At 30.4% G+C, this 24,376-nt stretch overlaps 1 protein-coding gene across 5 annotated transcripts in view; it reads right to left on the bottom strand.

Moving 5' to 3' along the window:
* Positions 1-10,136, bottom strand: part of LOC113517569 (calcium-transporting ATPase sarcoplasmic/endoplasmic reticulum type) — a 28,660-nt gene extending 18,524 nt beyond the window's left edge. For 3 of the 5 annotated variants that reach the window (XM_052901426.1, XM_052901425.1, XM_026902273.3), the window contains exons 1-2: positions 9,980-10,136; positions 2,136-2,280 (exon numbers count right to left, since the gene is read on the bottom strand). In XM_052901426.1, the coding sequence (XP_052757386.1) occupies positions 2,136-2,253 (118 nt within the window). In that variant the 5' untranslated portion in view covers positions 2,254-2,280; positions 9,980-10,136. Of the gene's footprint in view, positions 1-2,135; positions 2,281-2,662; positions 2,844-3,280; positions 3,421-9,979 lie in introns of those variants that run through there. The other 2 variants (XM_026902274.3, XM_026902275.3) reach the window with 2 other exon arrangements.
* Between the last annotated feature and the right edge of the window lie 14,240 nt (positions 10,137-24,376).

Genomic DNA, 24,376 nt, shown 5'->3' with positions numbered 1-24,376 from the left:
ATTTATTTGCTATGTACAATGGTTTATTGATAACTAAAATTAACTGAATCCATTGTTATTTTATAAACGATCATCATTTATTAATACTTTATTATATTTAAAATCTATTAATCAATTATTGAAATCATTATCTCAATCAGTCTATATAACTAGTTACCTTAATTTAGTGTACAGTCAGAAATACATTTTCGTAATATAAATGATTACTTTCTGTTACTTGTATATATTTTAGAGAAATAAATAGAAAGCATTGGACAGATCATTATCATTCAAACTTATACAGAATATAAAACATGAAAACAATAATAATAACTTCAATATTTTATTAGGTAATGAAACAAGTAGAAATAACTAGGAATTAATGATTTACAAGACATGTAATAACAAGAATTTCTTTATAATTGAAATAAAGCAAGAATGGCATGTTTATTATACTAACATAGCTGAAAAAGATAAGTAGTGTCAATGACCTCCTATAATACATTTATGGATAAGAAATTTACTTATTAAATGTTTATATCTGGAAGTATATCAGATAGTAATATAAATAAATTTACATTAAATGTTTGCATATACCTTTTCTGAATAATTCAATGATTATAAAGAAATCTAGATTTATAAGAAGAATGAGTGAATGGGTTTAATTACCTTATCACAAGTGTCAATAAGATGTGGGGTGTAGGTACATTGGAGATTGTAAACAAATGTGCTACCACAGTCTGTGACTGCAGCATGTTTGCCTTATGATGTATATGTATATTTTTAACTTTTTATGAGTCTGTTAAATAGACAATTTACACATTTAAATCTATATTAATAAGTATAACAGTATGCTTTTTAGTATTATATACTTTTTTAAGGTAATTTATTTTTAACTGCAACATAACAGATCATTTCTTAATAAATTTTTTTTATTTAATTTCCTTTACCTTTTAATTACCCCAGTGAGTCAATTAAACAGAGAATCTATGTTCATGTTTGTTTTTGCTGTTTATTCAACTGTCTATTGCTTACATTAATACAATCAATAGATTAGTTAACAATATATGAAAATTACTTGTCATAGTCAGAAATATAACAAAACCAATTATAATGTAAAGTCGCTGATTCAAGTGATCAAAATGTTAATGTTTATTAATTCATATAACCAACTCTATTTAATTTGAAAGTTAGAATTTACTATTGTCTTATTATTATTTTTAAAAGGTTATGCAGATTAATGTAGTAGATATAAATTTCAATTTAAATGTGCGTATCGGTTCAAATATTGCTTCTATCTAAAACAATTTATGCTCAAAATGCTTGTTAATATAATGTTATATATATATATATATATATATATATATATATATATATATAGATTATAATAAATTTAGGAAACTAACTAAACTACTTCTTAATAACTCTGTATATTAGAAATAACAGAAACTTGTAGCATAATTTACTGGTAATTAAGATTTAAGAATCTTTAGTAGTCTGGTTAAAACCTATGGTAAAATAAAAAAAAATCATTTTAGTTTAGTTATAGAAAGTCATAGTCCATCAGTTTTATTTATAGGTTCTAATTTTGTAATTTATTTATAATTTTGAGATGTTCGAAATAATATATACTATATAAACACAAATACAGGTATGTATAAAAGGTTAATAAAAATTGTAATTATGATTGTTCAAAAATATGAATAAGCCATTCATAAAGATTAATAAAGATGCTAATATTATAAAGATACAATGTAATAAATATATTTTAGTAATGTAAATTTTTTCACCTATCATATTGAAATAACTACTTAATACCTATGTGCTACTTATTTATTATTGATAATATTGTGTATCTTTGTTCAGTTATACTGTTGGCATTTATATTTTAAAGTTATATAGATAAGAAAAAAAAAATCTCCACTCCTTTTATAAAATAATGATACTGTATGACATCAAGGGAAGTTATTTGGTGTGTAGGTAGTCTAAGGGAGGTTTTATTTAACTTATATTTTAATACTAGATTAGTGATACTAATTAAATAAAAGTATTTATGTCTAGGAATATACTTGAAGTATATGCACTATTCTGAATGGTTTATCTATGAAAACAGTAATTTATTTATATATAAAACAAATATATAGATGAGTACTTACCATTTGGCCCATATTTTTCTTGGTTCCTTTTTATTTGGTCTGGACTAAGGCCTTTGTCTGGGTCTGTTCCAAAATATCCTAAGACTTCATCCACGGATTTCGTGTGAGCGTCCTCCATGGTGGAATTACTACGTTGCCGTCAGTTCTAGAAGGAAAGAAGAGAATATAGGTTAGAAGTGACGAGTCATCATTCTCAAGTTATTGTTTTGAGGTTATGTTGTCTATATTGATAGTGATCATGACGACATAATTGTTTTTATATGCCACGGCCACGTTATTAAATAGAAGCTCTATTATTTCCTATTAACGTCATATCTTCTCTAGGTATCTATAGAAATAGACACTTGTAGGTTGTAGTAATCAGTCGCAGGTTGTGGTTTGATTTTTTATATTAATCCATGAAATCACTGATACATTGCTTATGATGCAATTACGCAAAAAATGTGTGTAACGAATAAGTTATTTAATGGGTTAACCAGCGATTTCCTAGATGGCAAGCACCGTTTGATGACCACTGCACCACTCACCTAGATTTTTTTAATAATACATGAGAAAAGACCGTCTTGTAATTGGTTTCACTTAATTTAGAAAGTCTGAACCTTAGTTTATATAGTAATAATTAAATTTTGTACTAAGCTAATACTTTTTCTCGTAAATATCATAAACCACAAGCACACGTATATAAATCAGCCGTCATTTTTCGTAAACTGACGTAGGAAAAGTGATTTCTAGTGCTGCCACCTGTGTGACAGATCAAGAACTGCAATAATCATTAGAGAAACTTTTTATATTGTCATTCTTTATTATAGATTGAATAAAAATATTTATTATACGTTTAACTTAAAAATATAATAAAAATTATGTTATTGTTTTATTACGCAGATATTACTGATAAATTTAATTTACGAGCACACATAAATGTGGAACGATGCTATAGGTTGAAATTGTACCACGTGATCCAATGCTATTTTCGTATTTTAGGCGCCGACAAATTGCGGTATTTTTAAAATTCAGAAGTTTGTTTCGCGTTATGTAACACTTTGTCACTTAGTTATTCACTGTTTTTATTAAGAACTTAAGACACTTAATTCAACACACGAAGTTAATCCCCGCACGAAGTATTTATGGGTGTATTATGAACTTACTGATATATTTTTTTCGACAGCGTCGGGAAGGAAAGAAGAAATAAGAGTGGCGCGGGAGATGTTTTCCCTCCGCGCCCCGAGTAGCGACTCCCGGGCGAAGAGCGACGATTTTAGAGCGGCGCGGGCGCGGTGGAGGGACACAGACGGAGATTTCTTTAATTATTTTGGCAACAGTACTCGGTGGCACGGCCGAGTCGCTTTCCAGGGTTGCTTGTCGCACGGCGGCCGTCGCCGTCCGTCCTATGATGATCTTTTTATAGCAGACGCAGCCCGGGACGAGCTCTCGGCATTTTAGGCTGATAATGTACGGTAGTTTTATGCATGGACTATTTTTTAATGATAATTAGTTATTTTTATGATGCAAAGCTGCAATCTAGAACTAGTTGCAAATAGTTGAGTAGATATTATCAGATGACTGGGAAAGGGAATAATTTCCTTTAGGTATTAGGAAAAAAGGTGATAATTTGACGGTACACTAAATATGTATATCTAGGCTGCATCGGCTATTACTCCTGGTTATAATGGCATGTGTATATAAATATATAAAAAAAAATGATTCGAGATTAGTCAGGTACATTCTACGTAGGTACGACAGACAGATGTACGTTTTCTTTCGGCTACGGTACATACATACATTTACGTAAGTAATGTGACTTATTCTTTTTTCAATGGCAATTATAATTACAATAACATGCTGTGGTGAAATCATGCTAATTGCCTCGTCATCAAGATACCTGCTCCTTTATGTAAGAAATCAGGCAAGTTGCATACCAAACCGAAAAATGAGAGGACCAGAACAGAATCTAGATCACAAATAAACAAAATGTGATGAACTTTAAAAAGGGACTATCATTGTTTTTCAGAATCAAAATTATTTTAATTAATTGGTATAAGAAATACGAGAAAATATAAGAAGTACCTATCAGAATACGAAATATTATTATTTTTATATATATATATATATATATATATTAAGCATGCCATAAGAGACGATTAAAGGAATACTACACAATATATTAATGCAAAATAAGTAAATAAATTTTAGATTAATCGCTTGACTAGCATGGTAAAAGTAGACTAACATCCTCCTAAAGGGGAAAGAATAAGAGAAACATGCTTAATAGTATGGGTTATGGTTAGGTTGGTAGGTTAGGTTTGTAGTTTGTCATAGTATGGGTTATGAATAAAAATCTTGAATTAACAAAATAAATTTCTTAACTATGACCTAATTATTAAGATGTTGCAGATTAGATAATTAGTACGTTGTATTTAGAGCATGGCCGACATATGGACATTGGTGAGCTTGTTTGTTGGCAAAAGTGCTCTGTAGTGACTTTGACTAAAGTGGACTAAGAGACTTATAGATATGCATGTATATAACATATATATTCAGCAAACATAGGTAAAATTAGAATCTTTCTCGTAACTTTTATGGGAGTAATTTTTACCAATGTGATAGAACATTTTTCTTTAAAAAAAAAAAATGGTGCGAAAAACAACTAAAATAGTTTTCCATAGTAATTTGACTACTGGTCGGATGCACCGCGGTGACTTTAATTTCAAGCCTCAGAATTTTTTTTTTAATAGGAAATCAAGTTCCGTCTATTTAATTTCTATTTCCGTCTCCTCTGTGCCCTAACTATAGTTTGCATTTTGGATTAATCCTGTGTGTTAGGCTTGAAAAAAAAAATCTTGTCTAAGTTGTAGATTGGTCCGTCGCATACAAGGCGACTTATGAGTGATCTGTGATAATATTTTTGTTGCTCGTCATTATGAGAATGTTTTGTATCAAATTTCTCAACAAGTTTGACAATAAACACAATCTATTATAATGGTAACAAACATTAGATTCCTTTCTCTTTCCCATTAAGGAATAAAATTTAGATAACTAAATAAATATTAAAATTTGCACAACGTTAAGAGAAGTCAGTATTGTTTGTAAGCATTTAAATATTTGATTATGAAACGTATAAATGTTTACTACCTCTGATAATCTAAGCTGTGAATATAGACATTTCAGAATCTAATGGCCGTTGAATTTCACTAAATAAAATCCGCAATATAGTGTGGTGACTGGCGAGCTTACTGAATTTACGATATTGGTCTTTCGGCGACCACGACAAAAATGTCAGCCTTGTCTCTAAAGCACTTGATATATATTTAGAGAGTGAAAATAGAAAATCACAGGGAACAGTTGAATGCCAATGTTAACATCTATTTCTGTAGCTGGAATAAAAGTGTGTAGATCATAACTACGTCAGAGAACTTGACTCAAATGGAACGAGTAAATTAGTTTTATTTTCTACAATAAACAAATACAAATATTTGTTTGTTAGAGTATCTATTCTATGTGTAGATAACTATTAAAGTTTCCATAAAATAACAAATCGCCATATCATATTTAAAGAGGAAATATTAACTTAATAGTTAATTTGCACAGGACAATAACTTTCAAAAGTAAAAACAAAAATGTTTTTAATGTTATTTGTATATACTTATTAATTCTGTATTAATACTTAGGAATGGGTATATAAATCATACTTTCATACAATAATATTAATTGTTTAGAATTTTATGAATAAAAAAGTAAATCATTTTAACAAATGAAATAACAGTGAAAAAAATTGTATGAATGGCTAGTTGAATCGTAATTTTACTGTTAGGGACTTTATGTTGGATTAAAATGATGGAGATTTGTACGTATTATCCTTATATTTTATATCTTATTTATTGACTTTTTTGTTTTATTTATTAGTACATCTCATTTTTATTATTGACCATTTGATATCCAATTGTTGTATTATTTACTTTGACTATTTAAACTAATTGGCTGAATAAAATAAATTGTACTACATTACTTAATACACTAAAGTTATTTTATTATTATATAATTTTGTAATGTTTTAATGTTACAAAAAAAATTAATTTATTGTAATTTAGGGTTTCAATATTTGCACGCTAGACCTAAGTAGATTTTGTAAGGTACTATTAATTTAAAAGATCAAATGTTTTATACCCAAAATCATACTAATTAAAATGTTGTTAACTTTTTGATGATATACCGGTATCTATATTCAATAAGTCCATGAAAATTGTTTAAGCCTATCTACCTGTCAATATGTTTTTATTACTAGTTACATATTAGTATATTTTTGTTACACTTAAAAGAGAAGATTTATCAGTCATTACGTTGCTATTGCTTATAGATTAAAGTTATTGTAAAATTTGATTAAAACATCTCATTTAACTAAAAATTGGGTTTCAATAGAAGCTTCATTGTGTTATACTAAACAAAAATATTTATTATAAAAGAGTAAAGAACCACAAATAAAATAATACTAGGAAAAACTCTTTAAAATGGTATTTGTAATTTTATAAAATTCCTAGTTGAAGGAAATTTATATATTTTTTATATTCTTATATAGTTTATTATTTCGTCTTAATTTCTTAGGAATTAAGGTTAGGAAACACAATTCACATTTTGAATATTATTTTAGAAAGCAAAAAGTAAAACACGAATTATCTTTTGAACATAATTTAAGCTTTTGAAAGTATACCTTCTTTTTTCTAAAGAGATTGGATAATCCTCATTTGAAGTCTTTTTATTTTAATTGATATATTGATTAAATATTGTATTTTATATTGATGACATAATTTTATATCAAACTGTGATTTTAAAGTCATGGTTAACATGCCACTGAGCATGACTTTGAAGGGGTGAAGAAGGAAATATTGGTACTATGGTATTCATATGCAATTTTGCTTTTATTATTATAACATAAAGGAGCTTATAAGTTTTTACTAAAGTATAAAAAACATTCAAAATTCACAAACGCCTAATAAAAAGAAATTTAGATAATGTTTTCTTATCCGAATTATTATTCGAAACAGTAAGTATGCGTTCTTTTGATCTTATTTTGTGTTCTGTGATTTGAAATTATACTCGTATATAATCTTTGAAATATTTTTTTGGTTTCTTGAATCTGTTTTCTTATTTGTAGATATTAATTCACTTAATTTTTTATAGTACCTAATTTACAAATACAAACAATAATATTTTTGTTTACTACAACAGCTAACAAAAGCAAAATATTTTTACCTATTTGAAATATGAGTGAATAATGTTATTAGAAGCCTGAGAAAAAAGAGATTAGACGTAATTAATAAATGTAACCGTATATTATTAAGCGGCTTGAAGGTCTAATTGCTAGCTTTATTAAAAAATAAAGAATTTTGCAAATGAAGAATTATGCATTTAAAGCCCGCTACTTCGAAAGCTATGTTTATGAGTTTGTCCGTTAATTTTAACTAATGTTTTACTTACACTAACATATTTACTTATATAATACAACAACATATTACAAACATATTTACTTATATAATATATGAATACCAGATAGAAACAAACATTTTTTTTTTAAATTAATTCTAAAATAAAATTAAAATTATATAATAGCAATTGTTTCATAAATTAAATGGATACATATAAATACTCAACACGAGTTTATTTAAAAAATTAGAGCATTATTCTAACTTGGATATGAAATCATTACATATACTCGTATATAGTATAGAATGATAGGTGGTTTCATAATCCCTTTTATGCTTGACAAGCCCGGCAATTGGTAGGTTTGATTTGCCAAAGATATAGTTACGACATGGTCGAATACTATAATTCTATTTCGACTATTACCTTCGCCCGTTTATTTGTAGATGACGAATCGCCTTACGAATATACGTTCAGGTCTGAGTACATTTTGGTGCGTAGATACGCCAGTTCTCGTTACATTATCTTTGGAATTTTAAAAGCATGGTTTATAAGAATTATTACGTAGGTAGGGGCGCTGCTAACCTTTCATCTACTTCCGTGATATATTTAATTGACTTCTTGCCGTATGAACCAGCAAGTTCATTAATAAATTTTAGTTAAAAGGATTGAAGGAGTTTTGTTGATACCCATTATTAGTACCACTTATCTGTAATAAGAAAAATAAGGACTCTATTGTTTATCTGCTCATTTATTTTAAGTAAATGCGAGTATGTATTCCTCATATAAGATTCTGTTGTCTCCGACAAGTTAAAAAAATAAAGAAGCACGAGCTTTTAATTATAACTGCAGGTGGAAGTCGATAGTTACGTTTGTTTGATTATTTAATAAAATGTAAAGAGCAGAAGAAATTGTAAAAAAAAACTTTTCATATGTGTGAGCCTACGATACCGAGCAGTTAATACATAATATGTACATAAAAATTATTTTGGTTTGCTAATATTATGTATCAAGATCTCTCATCAAGTAAAAATCGTTTGTGGTTATTGAGGTTGAAACAATAATTACACTTTTATGTTTATTGTGTCCGTACAACCATAAACTTAATATACTAGAATAAGTTTATGAGTACACTGAGCTATGTTTAATAGTCTAGTCGAAGAAAAATTCTAATACCTGTTTCTATTTGTACTCATATTTAATTAATTCGTTGAGTCTTGATTGAAGAAAGAAACGTATTGATCGTGATTAACAGGGATAAGCTTCAAATGTTTCATCAAATTTTGTGGTTAGTTCAAAGTTTACTTTGTAATTTATAGAATTTTATTGATTGATTATCAGATCAGTATCAGATCATAGATTAATTAATTAATCCATGTTCTCGTTTATTTGGACTGGGCACATTTATTTTAATGTTTTTACGAGATTATAAACAAATAAGATGAAGTTTTGCATCGATAACTGCGTAATGTGTCTTAAGTTCTTTCTAAGTGAACATTTCAATGACACTTATGCTCGTACAGTGCAAAGGATAAGATCAAACGTTATATTCAACGTAAGTTCACTAGAAGCGTACGCACGAATGATATAATATTAGATATTGGTATATGAAACTAACGCATCTGTATTTCTATAATGTGTTTATAACGGCGTGTATTGACGTCAGTGTATAAGTATATTAGGTGCTTTGTTAGAATATTTGTGGTTTTCAATCTGAAAATTGAAGAGTATTTTTACATCTGCCAGTAGATAAATGCATAAAATAAATAGCAATCATCATAATTCTGTCTTAAAACATATACACTATAGATACTATCTAGTTTTTACCGTATCAACTACTTGTTTTTTAATAAATATGCTGTTAATCTAAAGATGTAGACACCGGGGTTGACACAAATTTTTACTAACGTCAAATTTATAACAAAGTATCTATTAATAATTTGTACAATGATCAACTAGGTACACACGCATTAAATTTATTTAAATCCAGGGTTGGTAGTGCAGTGGGATAAGCGGGTTAAGATTGAACAAGTAATCTGTGTGTCCAGAAGTAAATAAGTGAAGGTTGTTTAACTCTTTGATTTAATATACACTATAATTAGTAAATATACTGTGTATTACAAGATTATATCTATTGGATATACATTTGTTAGCCGATTGAATTATTGAAAATTCGAATCTTAGGTCACTATCACTTTACTTCTGGCAACACTTGTTACTGTCGTATTACAACACTTTTTTTTTATTATCAAATGTCTGTACGTATTGTTTCAACATTTCCAATTTATCATTCATTTTTAGTAACACTAAGTAAGTCCGTTTTTCTTCCGATAGTCCACACAACCGCTAATTGCGGGTAACACTGAATAGTCACATTTTGCACATCACAATCCATTGCGGGTAACACCATCACATATTTAAAACCAACTTACCGTATCACTTATCACTTGGTCCCAAATTACTGGTTTGTGATATACATAAAATGTATATTTTTTTTGGTAAAGGTACTATCGAGAGAGGTTAGCGCGCCCCATGAGGACAGCGTAGAGAATGTGGCGCGCCGGGCGCGGGAGCAGATGTTAGCCCTCTTTTATAAGCTTTGTGGTGGGCTGCGGGCTGGGTGCCAGCTACGACGCTCTCACCAACATCCACTAGTACGTCAGACATAATACAGTAAAAACTTTAATTAAAATAAGACCAGGTAGTAAGGTGCAAATTGTAGTAGAACTATGGTCGATCACAAGAAAATAAAACTTGTAGATCCACACAGGTAGTAAGATAATTGACATAGCCTTTAATTTGAAAATTATTACAAGCGAATTTAACAACAATTGTTGCTGTTAGATCCTGTTCCTGGTGCCAAAAGAGGTTACTATTCGTATAAAGAATAATTTCTTAATATACTACTTAAATCGACATTCTACATAAGTTCATATCATTCAGAGTCACGTCAATATTTTTTTTACCTATAAGTTACTTTTTTTTCATTCTTCGAACGAATATTTTTTATAGAAAAATGTGGATTTAAAGAAAGAGTACAGAAGAGAAGCTTGCAGACTGGGTCAGGTAGATTTAGAATAAAACAGTGACGACAAGAATTGAAGGCGAAGACAAGGATTTTTTCGTTTAGTTCAAATCTACCTTAACATTATTTCCGAACCGATACGACAACATAACCTTCAAGAAAAGAGCATATTCCTTTTTAAAAGGCCGGCAGCATACCTGCAATGCCGTTAGTTTTGTGGGTGATGATCACCCACAAAACTAACGGCGGTAGTCACTTACCACCAGGTGAGCCGCATGCTCGATTGCCCCCTGTGTTGTAAAAAAAAAAAAATAAAAAAAGACATAAAAGTATGATTCAATTGATTTCTTTGTTTCCTATATATGTATATATTTTTCACATATATGCTTGCAAACTCTGGGTATATGACTTGTGAGATGCAGAACTTCAGTCTGAAATATCTTTTCGTAAACATATTCATTGTCGACAAAGGTACGCGTAAGTAAATGGGAAGGGTCGGTCGACTCCTGACGGAGACCCTTCTACATGAGCTGAGTTTTTCCGATCGTGATGAGATTTATTTATAATGTTAAAAGAAGTAGAAATAAGAAGATTTTAATAGATTGTAGCAAGATCTATGTACTATAAGGTTTTAGAGTAAATAACAGATATAAAAGACAAGACACGAGTAGCAATGGAAAAACAGAAGAGATAAAAAATATAAATGTGTTTTGTTTAAATAGAGCAGTAACTCCTACGGTTCTAGTAAACACTTATTTTTGTATATATTTACGTTGTTATTAGCAAACAATATATTTTGCTTTAATAGTTCAAAATTCAAATGAGATGATATACTTAAATATAATTTGTTATTTTTAGGTTTTATATTCGAGGATTATATATGTAGGTACTATTACAATGTTCTTGTAACTCTTGTTCATGTCATCCATAATGCAGATAATATAAAATTATGTACATTGCAACGAATTATTGAAACTTGCAGTAGGTACTTAAACTAGTATATATGGGAGAGTGCTAAAATTGATGACTGTGCAGATTTCTATATAAGTAAACTGTGTGAGTGATTTCAAATCTATGTAATTACACAGAAAAAGTAAACAATAGATATTATTATTTTATGTGTAACATAGATTATTTTGTTATAGGCTCTGTTTAAATTGAAGGTACCTATTAGGTAGTTATATAGAATAACTGAAATTTATTAAAGTATGTAAAGAATGACAGTGAAGAAACAAGCAAAGATCAATGACTAAACTGATTTCCCTCAAAAATAAAGTTGAGTGACAGCAAAATAAACTAAGGCTAATGAAGTCAGAAAAGACACGCTTGTGATGCTCCACTGCCTAGCACCACGGATATTTTTATTACGTGTTATTTATTGCTACGTCACACATTACATTATACATTAATCATGCCTGCATGCTGACATAGTACATTTAAATAAATAAATATAATGTTAACAGAGGTTTCAAAGAGTAGGTAACTGTTGAGTTTCCTGCGGGCTCTTCTCAACAGATAACAACCTACCGAACCCTGCATTAGATAAAAAAATGACTTAAAACCGCGATTTAATAGACTTGTATCTATTTGAATAAACATAGTATGAATTTGAATTTCTTTCTCGTCGTTCAGTATTTTTACATACCTTGGGGTGGTACCCCTATGGGGATAATTTTATAAATTATTTTGACCCATATTAAGCTTAATATACTATGAAAATTTCATTAGAATTAGTCCAGTTGTTTTTACATAATACACTAATACATAATATACTAATACACTAACTGTCAAACATTCAAACAAATAAAAAATTCTAAAACTATATTTTTCCTACAGTATTGCATATTATCTATACAATACTATACACCCTTAAACAAAATTACAATCGTATTTATTCTTAGTGAGTCATACGAGTATAACTAATTAGATATATATTATTTATTTTAATTTATATACCTATACATATTTAAATTTTTTGCTAGAACTATCCATTAATTGAATGTCTTAATAAAATTATTGATATGGCAGTAAATTTACAGGGTACAGAGGAATAATACCTGAGTCCTCAGAAATTGCAACGCACGGGGGGGGGGGTATCATGGGCGAAACAGTATATTCTATTATGTCCATGGCACTGCTCATGTCTATAGCCGACGGTTATCACTTTCCATCAGGTGGGTGGGTTTACCATTCTAAGTTGCATAAAAAGAATTGCTATTTATAACATGAACAAAAATACTATTATGTATTATGTTCGTAACTTGTTACATCGTAACTTGAACATTTCGAATACTTTATTGCATAATAAAGTATATATTAAATATTATAAATCCCTAATTGGCTATAAGTACGAAAAATAACACTATAATGTCATAATTTTTAAGGGCTGAGGATTTTGTGACAAATAAATAAATTAATAATTTTCCTACATGTTATGAGTAAGTCAAGATCGGAAGGAGCTTTCATGTTGATGTATTGGAAGATTGTTTAAATATCATTTAGATAAAAATGATTTAAAACTGTATAAGGACCCTATATAAGTAAATGCACTATGGGGCAATTCCCATGAGATGAGTGATACCTGCAGTGAATTTACAGGATACAGAGAAAGGCCGTCAGCTTGTTTGTCATTCTAAGTTATATAAAAAAACCTAACCTGAAAAACGTTAATCATCTATTGATACCTTATATATACAGGAAGGGCAGGAGGTGAAGTCCTATTTTGTGAACAAATATAAATGAAATTAATGTTTAAAGTCCCATTTCAACAACACATGCAGTAGGGAAATAAGAAAATGTATCTCCATCCAAAGAAATAAATGTAATGAAATATTTCTGTTTTCTGTCACCAATATTAACAGATCAGTTTACGTTTTTAAAAATAAATTGACGGTCACTGTAAAGATACAGATGGTTATCTGTTTGGGTTCCCTACGTTATGTGGAATGTTAATCTACACTAATATTATAAAGAGAAAAGATTTGTATTTTTGTGTGTATGTATGTTTGTAATGAATAAACTCAAAAACTACTTTGCCGATATCAAAAGTTCTTTCATCATTAGAAAGTTACATTCATCCTGAGTAACATAGGCTATATTTATTGCTAGAAAAGATTAGGGATCCTTACTAAAACTTTAGTAACGTAACTCAAGGTGTAAAAAAATGCATTAAAATATCTTTCGTCGCGTGCGCTGCGGAAACTATTGGCGATAGAATAAAAATATGTTCTACAATATTGAAGAAAATATCAATAACTACAAAAAAACTTCGCGATACTATATGTCCAACTATTATCGTTATGTCACAATAATCACTTTTTAAAATGTTGTAAAAATGTCCACCCGTGCGAAGCCGGGACGGGCCGCTAGTATTTATATAATATCAAATAATTGACAACGATTAATAGAAAAGTTGTAATTATGATTCAATTGTCATAATCATTAAATATTCATTTAACTAATGATATATTAAAAACGATATCTACCAATATAGCAACTTACGTATATACATAATATGCAATACAATTATAATGCAATTAATATACAATAAAAGATCTATGTGTGGTCCCGGCGTATAATGTGCCGCCCCTTCCTTTCCCGTATGTGTCGTAATAGGCGACCACTACATCACCAGAAGCTTAACTGCCGTTGCCAATCCGCCTGCTAAGCGAGGCCACTACAGGCAAATCCCTTCTATGGTTCTACTTGTCTCTATAAAACTGATGATCGTTATAAACTATCTCTATATAACTATATTTATTAATCATCAATGCAAGATTGTTTAGACTACGATACACCAATTCTATCATTATTATTTTTATTAGGGAAATAGCACGAGAAAAAGTATACCTCGCGCCGTCGTGTTCACTATTGTGAGAATGCAGGAGGTTTAAATTAAGAAGCTACGGCGTAGCATGTCAATGATTACGTAGCAACTACTACGCCAACTAGTTTATACAGTTATTTTGTATATTACCAATACATGTAATAAAATCGTAACTGGTCGCTGTCTGTACATGGAAGATATATAAGAAAAACTATTATAGGCGGGCTTTATAACAATATGGGGCAATGGAACCCAAAACAATGATTTTTAGAATTTTTACCTGTTCGTCTGTACGTTTGTGCACGCTAATCTCAAAAACGGCTTAACCGATTTGAATGTGGTTTTCACTAATGCATTGCGATTTGCTCTACTTAATATTTAGTGTTTGTTTTATTTCAATTGGTTTATAAATAAAAAAAGTTATATCAATCTAAAGAATCACATATAAAATGTTATAAAATAAATAATCAATCAAATTGACTGAAACTTTATGAAGATATTAGGTATGTAATTATATAGTGTATAATACAATATTAAACCGGATTCATAAAGGGTTCCAATGGAAATGATATACGGGAATTATATAGTTAGAAGCGGGCAACGCTGCGAGAAAAGGCTACTTTTTCATATGCATCACACCTGTCATCCATTGGGGTAGGTAAAAATATTGGTACACCAAGTGTTCATATATAAACAGATCTCTTTAATCTCAACTACATTCATTCAAGTTCGATGGTTACGAGAACTTTAATCACGCCTTTTTTACGCACGTCACAAAGATTTCATTTGATTATTTGATTAGCGTTCGTGCGTCATAATATTGGACAAATAATTTAATAGTTACGACGATGACAAATCGAGTACGCGATACTATATGGTGTGGTCAACATAACTGTGGACCAAAGCTGAAAAGCTTACCACGAACAAGGGTCTCTCAAAGGAAATCTGTCTTTTTGTTACGCCTTCACGACTAAACCGCAGTAACAATTTTGACGAATATTGGTATAAAGATAGATAGAACCTTAGAGAAGAAAAGAAGCTACTCGAAGTACTAATCCAGCGCAGACAAAGACGCGAACACCAGCTTCTTTATACCATATGAGAAAGTTTTAAACATTTTTATGTATAATGTTTATTTAAGATACGTAATTTGGCATCATTTTCGACCTGTGACGCAAACAAAGTGCATCAAGTCGATTAATTCCACTTTTAAAAAGAATCTATTATGTATATACTTCATATTTGTGAAAAATAAACTGTAATTTGTTGTAATTTGAACTATATTTCTGAGAAAGACGAGATGTATTAGAAATTGTTTAAAGCTATGAGAATATTAGTAACATTCTAGTGATTACATTTGCGTGACACATCTTTTTGTTTATTTGGGGCGTCTTTTTTTGGTTTCCATAGAACCCTATTGTGCTTGTGCCAACGATGTTTGCTTGTTTTTTAAGCTAACGGCCCACCTGATGCAAAGTGGCAACTGCCGCCAACAGAATAGTACTGCGAAGTTCATGGTATTTATCATAAGTACCTAATTGTCATTCTTGAGTATACTCGTAAATAGTTTCCGTACTATTAATTCCATTATCTTTGTCCTTTAAAATTTACATATAATCTGTAATATTGGGCAGCAGAGTCCCTCTTAAAATATCTCCAAAGTGTAACTGCTGTTGCACATCCACCTGCTAAGCTTGGCAAATCCCCCCTAGGGAAGGCTTATAATCAGCGGTGGACAATTAAAAGCTGATATGATGTGTAATATTCTTGGTAAGTGAGCAGGAGAAAGTAACAAAAGTTTAAAAAAGTAAATTAAAGGAAAGTTCTCATACTTACATATAAACATGATATATTTTATGTGACAAGTTGTTGCAAATATAGTGCTGTGAAAGGAATTTGGTAGGTACATTGAAAATTGTGTCCACTAATGTAATTGTGGGTAAAAATATAAAATCTAGAAAGAAAATTGCCCACACACTGCTTTTAAATTTAAATTTATCGATATTTGAGTTGGCAACGTCTCTCGCAACAAAGAAACGCAATGACTAAAAAATAAAATTATCTTTGATCGGCCAGAAAATACGTGAATTGTCAAAATTATATTATGTAATTAGTTGATATGATTAAAAAAAAAATCTTTTTGTTATTTTAATATAGTCAGTCAAAATGGGGTTATTGTATGTTTAGGGTGAGTAAACGTAGTGTAGGTTGATTGCCATTTAATCAACAAAGTATGCGAGCATGTGATAAAGGATTATCTCTTATCAAAAATCCTACTAATATATATGAATTTAATACATAGCATACTTTATATTGGCCGTGTGGTTCCAGCATAGAAATAGCCATTCCTTCCTTTCCCGTGGGTGTCGTAAAAGACGTCTAAGGGAGAGCGAGGGATGGGCAGCAGAGTTCCTCTTAAAACATCTCTAAAGCCTAACTGTAATTGTCAATCCGCCTGTCAAGCGTGGCAACTACTGGCAAAATCCCTCTAAGGGGAGGCTTATATTCAGCAGCTTATGTTCTTTATATACAGATTTAAATATTAAATAAAATAATAGAAATTCATTCTAGAATAATGTCTGCGAATGTTGTATAAAATTTATATTTGGTTATTTTACGTCAAAATGTATACTTTTGTATTTTGTGTATTCTCTAGTAAAACGTAACCGAATATGAATACAATAAAAAGAATTAAGATGTACTTAGTGATTCTTAACATCTTTCAGATAGAATCATATATATTTCGACATTCAAAAGCATTGATGGGCGATGAGATGTTTTTTAGAAGCTGAACACGATCCTGCGTTCTACATGTAGTTTCCTCTATAAGGTAAAATGCCGGATATAACCGTTAATTTTAAATAATACGGGACTAAATCCTCTTGATTACAAAAAAATAGTCAAAATGAGTTCTAATATAACATAATATTTTACACAAAACAAATATGGAAACTAGGAAATTCCTTCATGACACTCGGTTAAAAGTATGATTTCACGTGGATAAGTAGACATGACAAAAACCGTTTCTATCGCAAAAAAAATATTGACTTTGTTTTTGTCAGTACTGTTAGTAATGTAGTATGCATGGACATATTTATGGTTGCCATTGAAAGCTTCCGGGTACATTGTACATATTGTATATTGTTTCCGTAACATCGAAATGCAGGCCAATTCGTGTAGTAGTGCGTATTTATTTGGCATCATTATCAGACCATAGATCTGGGAATGTGCTTGGCACCGGCATCCGACTCTGTACGCTGGCAAGGGTCTGCTACGTCTACCAGACGCGTATTGCGCACGCGTCTGTCATGATCACTATTAATCTTCATTGCAGTTAGTCAAAAGAGTTTTGTAAGGTTGTCATGTTTTCGTAGATAACTTATTTAAAGTGAATGTATAATAAATGTTCTTAATTATAATAAATCAATGCAAAGTCGTTTAGACTACGATAGACCAATTCACTCAATTAGTTTCAGTTTTTTTAACACTATAAATATGCAAATTAAAATAATTAGGGCCTAATTAAACTAATAAACATAAAAGTTCATACAAATATACAGTTAAGTTATATTTAGAAGAACATCGTAGAACATTAGTAGAAGAATAAAATTAGCAATCGTTCATGAATATGACGACGAGGTAACAATCATTCAGTTAAGATTTATAAGTAGTCCAACATAACCTCAGCTTATATGGCTAAAGGGGAAGTCTATATATTGACTCTCTTGAGAGATGTGGCTCTTTATACCTGTAGCGTTCGACTAAACCTTGGCGTCCCTTTGATCTAGGTGCCCCCGCCCTACCGCGCCGTCCCATAAGGTCGTCAGTGATAGTACCGACTTTAGTAGTTAGGAGTGGAATTTAGAAGCAAGTCCATAAAACAAATAATTCGACTTCACAATAACTTACTTTATGCAATTTATAAATGAAATAATGAAGTAACGAGATCATTTCTGTACAGAAAATATTTTTTTAGAACTAATTCTGATGGTTCTACAGTATCAACAATAACTAAAGTTTTCTTTTTTTGTATTAAGAAGGAAATGAAGTGATTCAATGAATACTAGTAGATATTCAAGCAAAACAAAATAGGTATATATTATAATAATAAATTTGCAATGAATAATAAGGTAACAAACTAAGAACAATGCTTTGGATATAGAAATATCGGGTAAAATAATATAAAATGATTAATTTTGTTTATGTTATTCGTAAATATTTTAGTCGGTGTATTGAGAGTGCGCTAAGAATAACATAATCTTGGATATAACATAATGTGGAGGTTCTATGATGGATCGATTATTTGACGCCGAGAATATACCTAATGGATCCAACTATATTGATCACCGAATGCTTTACTTTTCGTGTAACCATAGAGAACTGTTTAAAAATTTTTTTGAAATGTTAAATGATTTATGTTCACAAATAATCTTTATACTTAAAATAAAATATCGTTATAGGTGAATTCTTTTCCGTTTCACATAAATATTATGAACTTGGGATAGTTTCAAGAGATTACTATCAAAAACTATATTACTTGCATCAAATAAATTATATTGATTTGTAGGAGTACTTTTGTTGACTATATTTTTCGTATGATAATAAACATGTCTTATCTATACAAATATGTAATTATATTTACATTATTAACTTTAAAATTAATAGATCCTGTTTACTTTATATTCTGTATTTTTAATTTTGATGATTTGTACAGTCAGCAGTATCTTTTACTATGAACATCTTTAACTTTCCAAAATCTCTTATTAAACACAAGTTACATATTACATTAAGCTAGTTTTGACTTGTTAATTGTTTATCGTATTCTGGTACTAATCTCGTTGAGAGAATTTTTTATAAGTATATGATGCTATTTAAAGGTCTTAGAAATCTACCCATGTATCAAAATATACTTTGATTTCTATGGAGCCATTTTATGTCTATAAACAATGGTTGCCATTGTTCTGTGATTTAGATAAGTAAGCTTGTGTGTTATATCAAGTTGTATCACAATATAAGTAATAGTGTTAAAGCAGTTGTATAAAAAATTTGAAAATGTTCATCGACTTTTGGTCTTCACTGTACTTGTTGTGAATTCAGATTTTAATATACTGGGTTCCATTATGTTTAACAGTGAATTGTTTTGTATTATTACACAAAGTTCGGGCTTGTGCCTATCAATCTAAACTTAGCCAGCAAGGTTGATGATTATGTCAGATGTCTAAATAGTTCATGTCTACAGTACTGCCCAGATCAAAAATTTCAAGATAGAGTGTCTCCTTGCAAATTCTTTAACAAAAATAGCCCAACTGTTTTTTATAACGGCGCGTTTTTATAAATAATTACTATAATCTTACAATTGGTCATTTTTATCACATATACCATAATTTTATTTATTATTAGTTGTCTGCCCCGGCTTCGTATTGGTGTATTAATGATCGATTTATAAAAAAAATCTTTTACATTAACATTTTCCTGACAATTAGAAACTTAACAAAAACGCATTAGACAAATAGGTGCAGTCGTTTTGAAGTGATGCGCTTACATACATTCATGAGCTCCCTGCCGAGATTTTTCCAAGAGACAGGTTCTTCAAAAGGGGGGTAAAGAGGTTCCTTCAGGGTCGGTAACGCGCGCGTAATACCCCTGGTATTGTAGACGTTCATAGGCTACGGTAACCATCAGGTGGGCCGTATATTTGTTTGCTTCTTCAGTGATATAAAAAAAAACATATATTTGGCGATTGATTTTTATTTGTATACATTACCACATTATCTATATTAGACTTCAGAGTTTCATACACCCCTACTCGAGATTGAATATTTGAACAATTAGTGAAAATATATTATTAATAATTTGGTTAACTGTTTTTTGACAATGAACGCTCGGTCTAGAAGTACCCTTATAATGATCTGGGTCTACGTAAAGAAGTAAGAATCGATATTATATATAATTATTTCAGGTATTAATTAGAATATATGAATGTATTGTATAAACCCTATATATTAGATATGATATCTTAATAGGTATAATAATTGTGATGTTTGTTTATATTTAAGTAGCTAATTTGAGCTGCATAAGGGGCGGTACGGTAATGGCATCTTCTACAACAATATGTGCTTTAGATACAGCTGTAAATAATATTTAGCTTTTATCGTTACACACAAGGGTCGGCAGGTGATTCCTGGCGGTGGGCCAAGTGCCACGGCCCACGCGCGTCGCTCGCCCGCTGACACTGCTTACTGCCGATGGTTATTTAAATTTAATACTTATTTAACTAGTCTTTAAGTTATACTTCTATTCGCGTTATTTTCTCAAATCTTCAAATTGATGTCCAAATCTTTACAGCCATCTGCCTTGAGCGATGTATTTTTATTTTATCGTGTTTATCACAGGGCTATCGTGAGTTGTTTAAATTTTGTTGTCACTACAAATAATTTTAAACTTTAAATAAAAATACCTATTTATATGCAGATACCATTGGATACACATGAGTAAGTCTGTTGCATTTCAATCAGAAACAACAAGGCACTTATTCTGTTTCAATATGTAAGGAAAATATAATGGTCTAACTGCCAAAGACTGTTTATATACAACATATTGATTTACCCAATAAAAAATAACTTATGATTTTCTTGATTACAAATTCTACATGTATATACAACTTTTTGACGATTTTTGACAAAGAAGCTGTTATTAGCTACAAAATAAATTAAAAAAATAATATATTAGTAAGTATAGTTGACAAATTTTGCAGTGAAGTTCGGTTATAATTCCAACTGTGAAAATAAAATATTTGAATCTGGACACTTTCCAGTTTTTATGGTTCCGGGTAGATTCAGGGATATATTCACAGAAACTACGCATTCAAATCATTCGGATTAGTTCATAAAATTTTTATTTCTATTTTATTATCGCACTTCAAAAAGAAGAAGTTCAATTTTAATGCGGATGTTACACGACATCTTCGCGTAACATACGTCTGTTACGCAAGGATGTTGCTATGGACTTCTGAACCGATTTTGATAAGGTTTTTTGCTATCGGTAAGATTTACTCCAGTTAATATTACCATATCATATCAGCCGTTAAGTGTCCCTTGCTGAACATAGGCTTCCCCCTATTGGGGGATTTTCCTGGATTGCCATGCTTGGCAAGTGGATTGGTAACCGCAGTTAGGTTTTGGTGATGTTATAAGAGAAACGCTGTTGCCCTTCACTCTAAAATTAAGTTCCTTTAGTCACCTGTTACTACATCTAGAGGAAAGGAAGGGATGGCCTATTCTATACTAGGACAACACGGCGAATTGAGGAACGGGGATTGGTAGTAATGGGAATTAACAATCTTATTGCTAGTAATTTATACCCTATTAGGTCGACCTCCACGCGGTTCTCCCTGAGAACTATTGTGATTGATTTATTTCTAGTCACGATAGGCCAACTGACCTGATTCATCCTTATCTATCGTCCTTTACTGGTGTCCCGCTAGTATATACTGGTAGCGCAGACGGGGTAACCATTCCATTAACATCCATTAAAAAAAAATACGGCGAATTGACATGCGGCGATTTAATATTATTTGTTACTAATTGCCCGCCCTGGCTTCACACGTGTATAGCCAAAATTTTCACTTTTGAGTATTTGTTACTTAATTTCTCCTTCAATTGTTGGATAGATTTGAGTGAAATTAGGATACTTTTTATTTTGATTTATGTGGGTAAATTCGCTAGAATATAGCGTAGAATAGCTAGTATTTTAATTTTTATAGACAAGAAAATGCTGAGATGAGATCGCTTTGTTGCCTGTCTGTTTATAGTTATTATGTCCGTAGACCCCTATATACGTTCCCATAAAAACACCATTACTTAAAGGCACGTACGGATGTTGGAACCAACATTACAGAGTTCCAGAAAGTGAGTGTTAGGCAACAAATTGCTTTACCGCAATGATTGTTACTGTTCCATAAAAGTAGTCTATGAAGGAGGTTGAATACCTACATTAGCAATGGACAGTTAATAGCTGAATATAATGATGACTTAATAAGGTATAAATAATATATAAATATATAAATGTATAATAATATTTAAATGGGTATTATTATTTATTAGTGGTGTTGAAGATTTATTTCATTTTACTTTTCTTTTGTAAATAGAGTTTTTATTTTTTATTTCTAACAAATAAATTTGTAAAAAAAGAAACGCTATACCGTTTCCTACTACGGTACAGTAGTGATACAGTAAAATAATTACAGGTATTTATACTTATATATAAACTTAAGTTGTTGAAGATTGGGAGTCTTTTATCGTTGATGATACAGAATAGTGTGCAAAGAATATGCAGGTCTCTCCGGTTATGAATTGAGTTGAGTGCGAAATTTAAAAACGTGGTCATATTTCCGTAGCCCGAAGATGAATCGATTACAGTCGATAAGCATACGATCCAACTTATTCAGCTGTTTTTGTGAGAGGTTAGTAAGGCACCCGTCGGCATAATCAAAATGCGGGAGTATTAGGAATTGGACAAGGAGTAATTGAAAAGGAGGGAGACATAATTTAATTAATTTTATTTAAAGCGGTAAAGAGCACGTAGAACCTGTAATCCTATGACACACTTCTGCCACTTGGAAATGTCATCTAAGTGAAGGGTTAATTAATAGACCCGTGTCTTTGACTTTGGGACAAAATGGAATAACGGTTCTCTCAAAATACAGAAAAAAAATTACACAATAGAAGTTTAGGACTAGCAATAATTTGTAGTAATTTCTATTTTTTTTCTTATATTTGTGAAATAAAAATATTTACAATTCTACCAGTAAAATTAATAATTTTCGAAGAAAAAAAATTCTGCGTCGATAAACGGCAAAAAAATTTTGTTCCTCCTTCTCTGATATGGTGCGTCCAGCTGTCATTGTTTAGTTGAGAACTATTTTGATTAATTCCGTTATCATTGGTATGCATGCGAATTAAACAAAATAATTCTAATCATCTAACCAGTGATATGGACTTCTAAAAATAACACCAAGTTCAGTAAAATATTCAGTTCTCATACTCGTACCACGATACAATGGAAGATACAACATTTTTTTTGTCCTTTTTGTGTCGTGTCCAAAAATTCTTCGGTAAAAAAGTTCAGGGTAACTATTTGAAGAGTGTTTTAATGATTTGGATTTCTACTTTTATAAGCTCTCTGAGTTAACTTTGTCAGTTGATATGAATGTCTGTCATACTGAAGTAGATGTGTCGTATATCTATTAAGCCTGCTTATTATATGGAATCAAGTTGCCCAGTTGCGCTCTGCAGAGCGTGCGACACTCGTTTCAAATTGACACTTTTATTTTGTTCATCTACTTTGTCACTATACGCATGACATTGGAAACAAATAAAAATAATTTGTAATGGTTATTTAATATCTATTTTCATGCCAAGTTCCTTGCAGGGAAGGCAGAGTAAACTGACTGACGAAAGTTATCTACATCTTTTGCTTCACGAATGCATACATGTAGGTTCCTCCAGTTATTTTTTGTAAACCACACAATGGGCTTTGATACGAGTTTCAATCATTTATTCAATCAAGGAAGTTTTGTACGTACAATAATATATTTTAATTAAACTTTTGTATTGTATTAACTAGGTACTTACATCAAAGTTTAATTTAATTTGCATCCATACGAATAAGTAGTAGGTTACTAGTTTAATATAAAGTATTTAAGTTTTATTCATTTTCTCGTTAATTAAGAACAAGAAAAGTTTTAATTGTATGGTAGTTAAATGGCAAAGTGTGAGCGGTAGAGTTCACTTATAAATATTGAAAATTGTTACTGTTTGTCATTAAGTGATTACCTTGTTTACCATTCCTAGTAACATAAAATAAAATGTAGTGTAAATAATGTAAAATGTTACATAAATAAAATGTAAAGCAGATAGGTACATTATATTTTTTTAACGTAAAATAACTCGTAAAATTTTATTAGTCCGAATAAACAAG

Source organism: Galleria mellonella, unplaced genomic scaffold (genome assembly GCF_026898425.1).
Source record: "Galleria mellonella isolate WM207_F2 unplaced genomic scaffold, CSIRO_AGI_GalMel_v1 utg78, whole genome shotgun sequence".
Lineage (NCBI taxonomy): Eukaryota > Metazoa > Arthropoda > Insecta > Lepidoptera > Pyralidae > Galleria > Galleria mellonella.
Note: the sequence above shows the minus strand (reverse complement) of the source record. Positions and strands in the feature narration are given on the sequence as shown.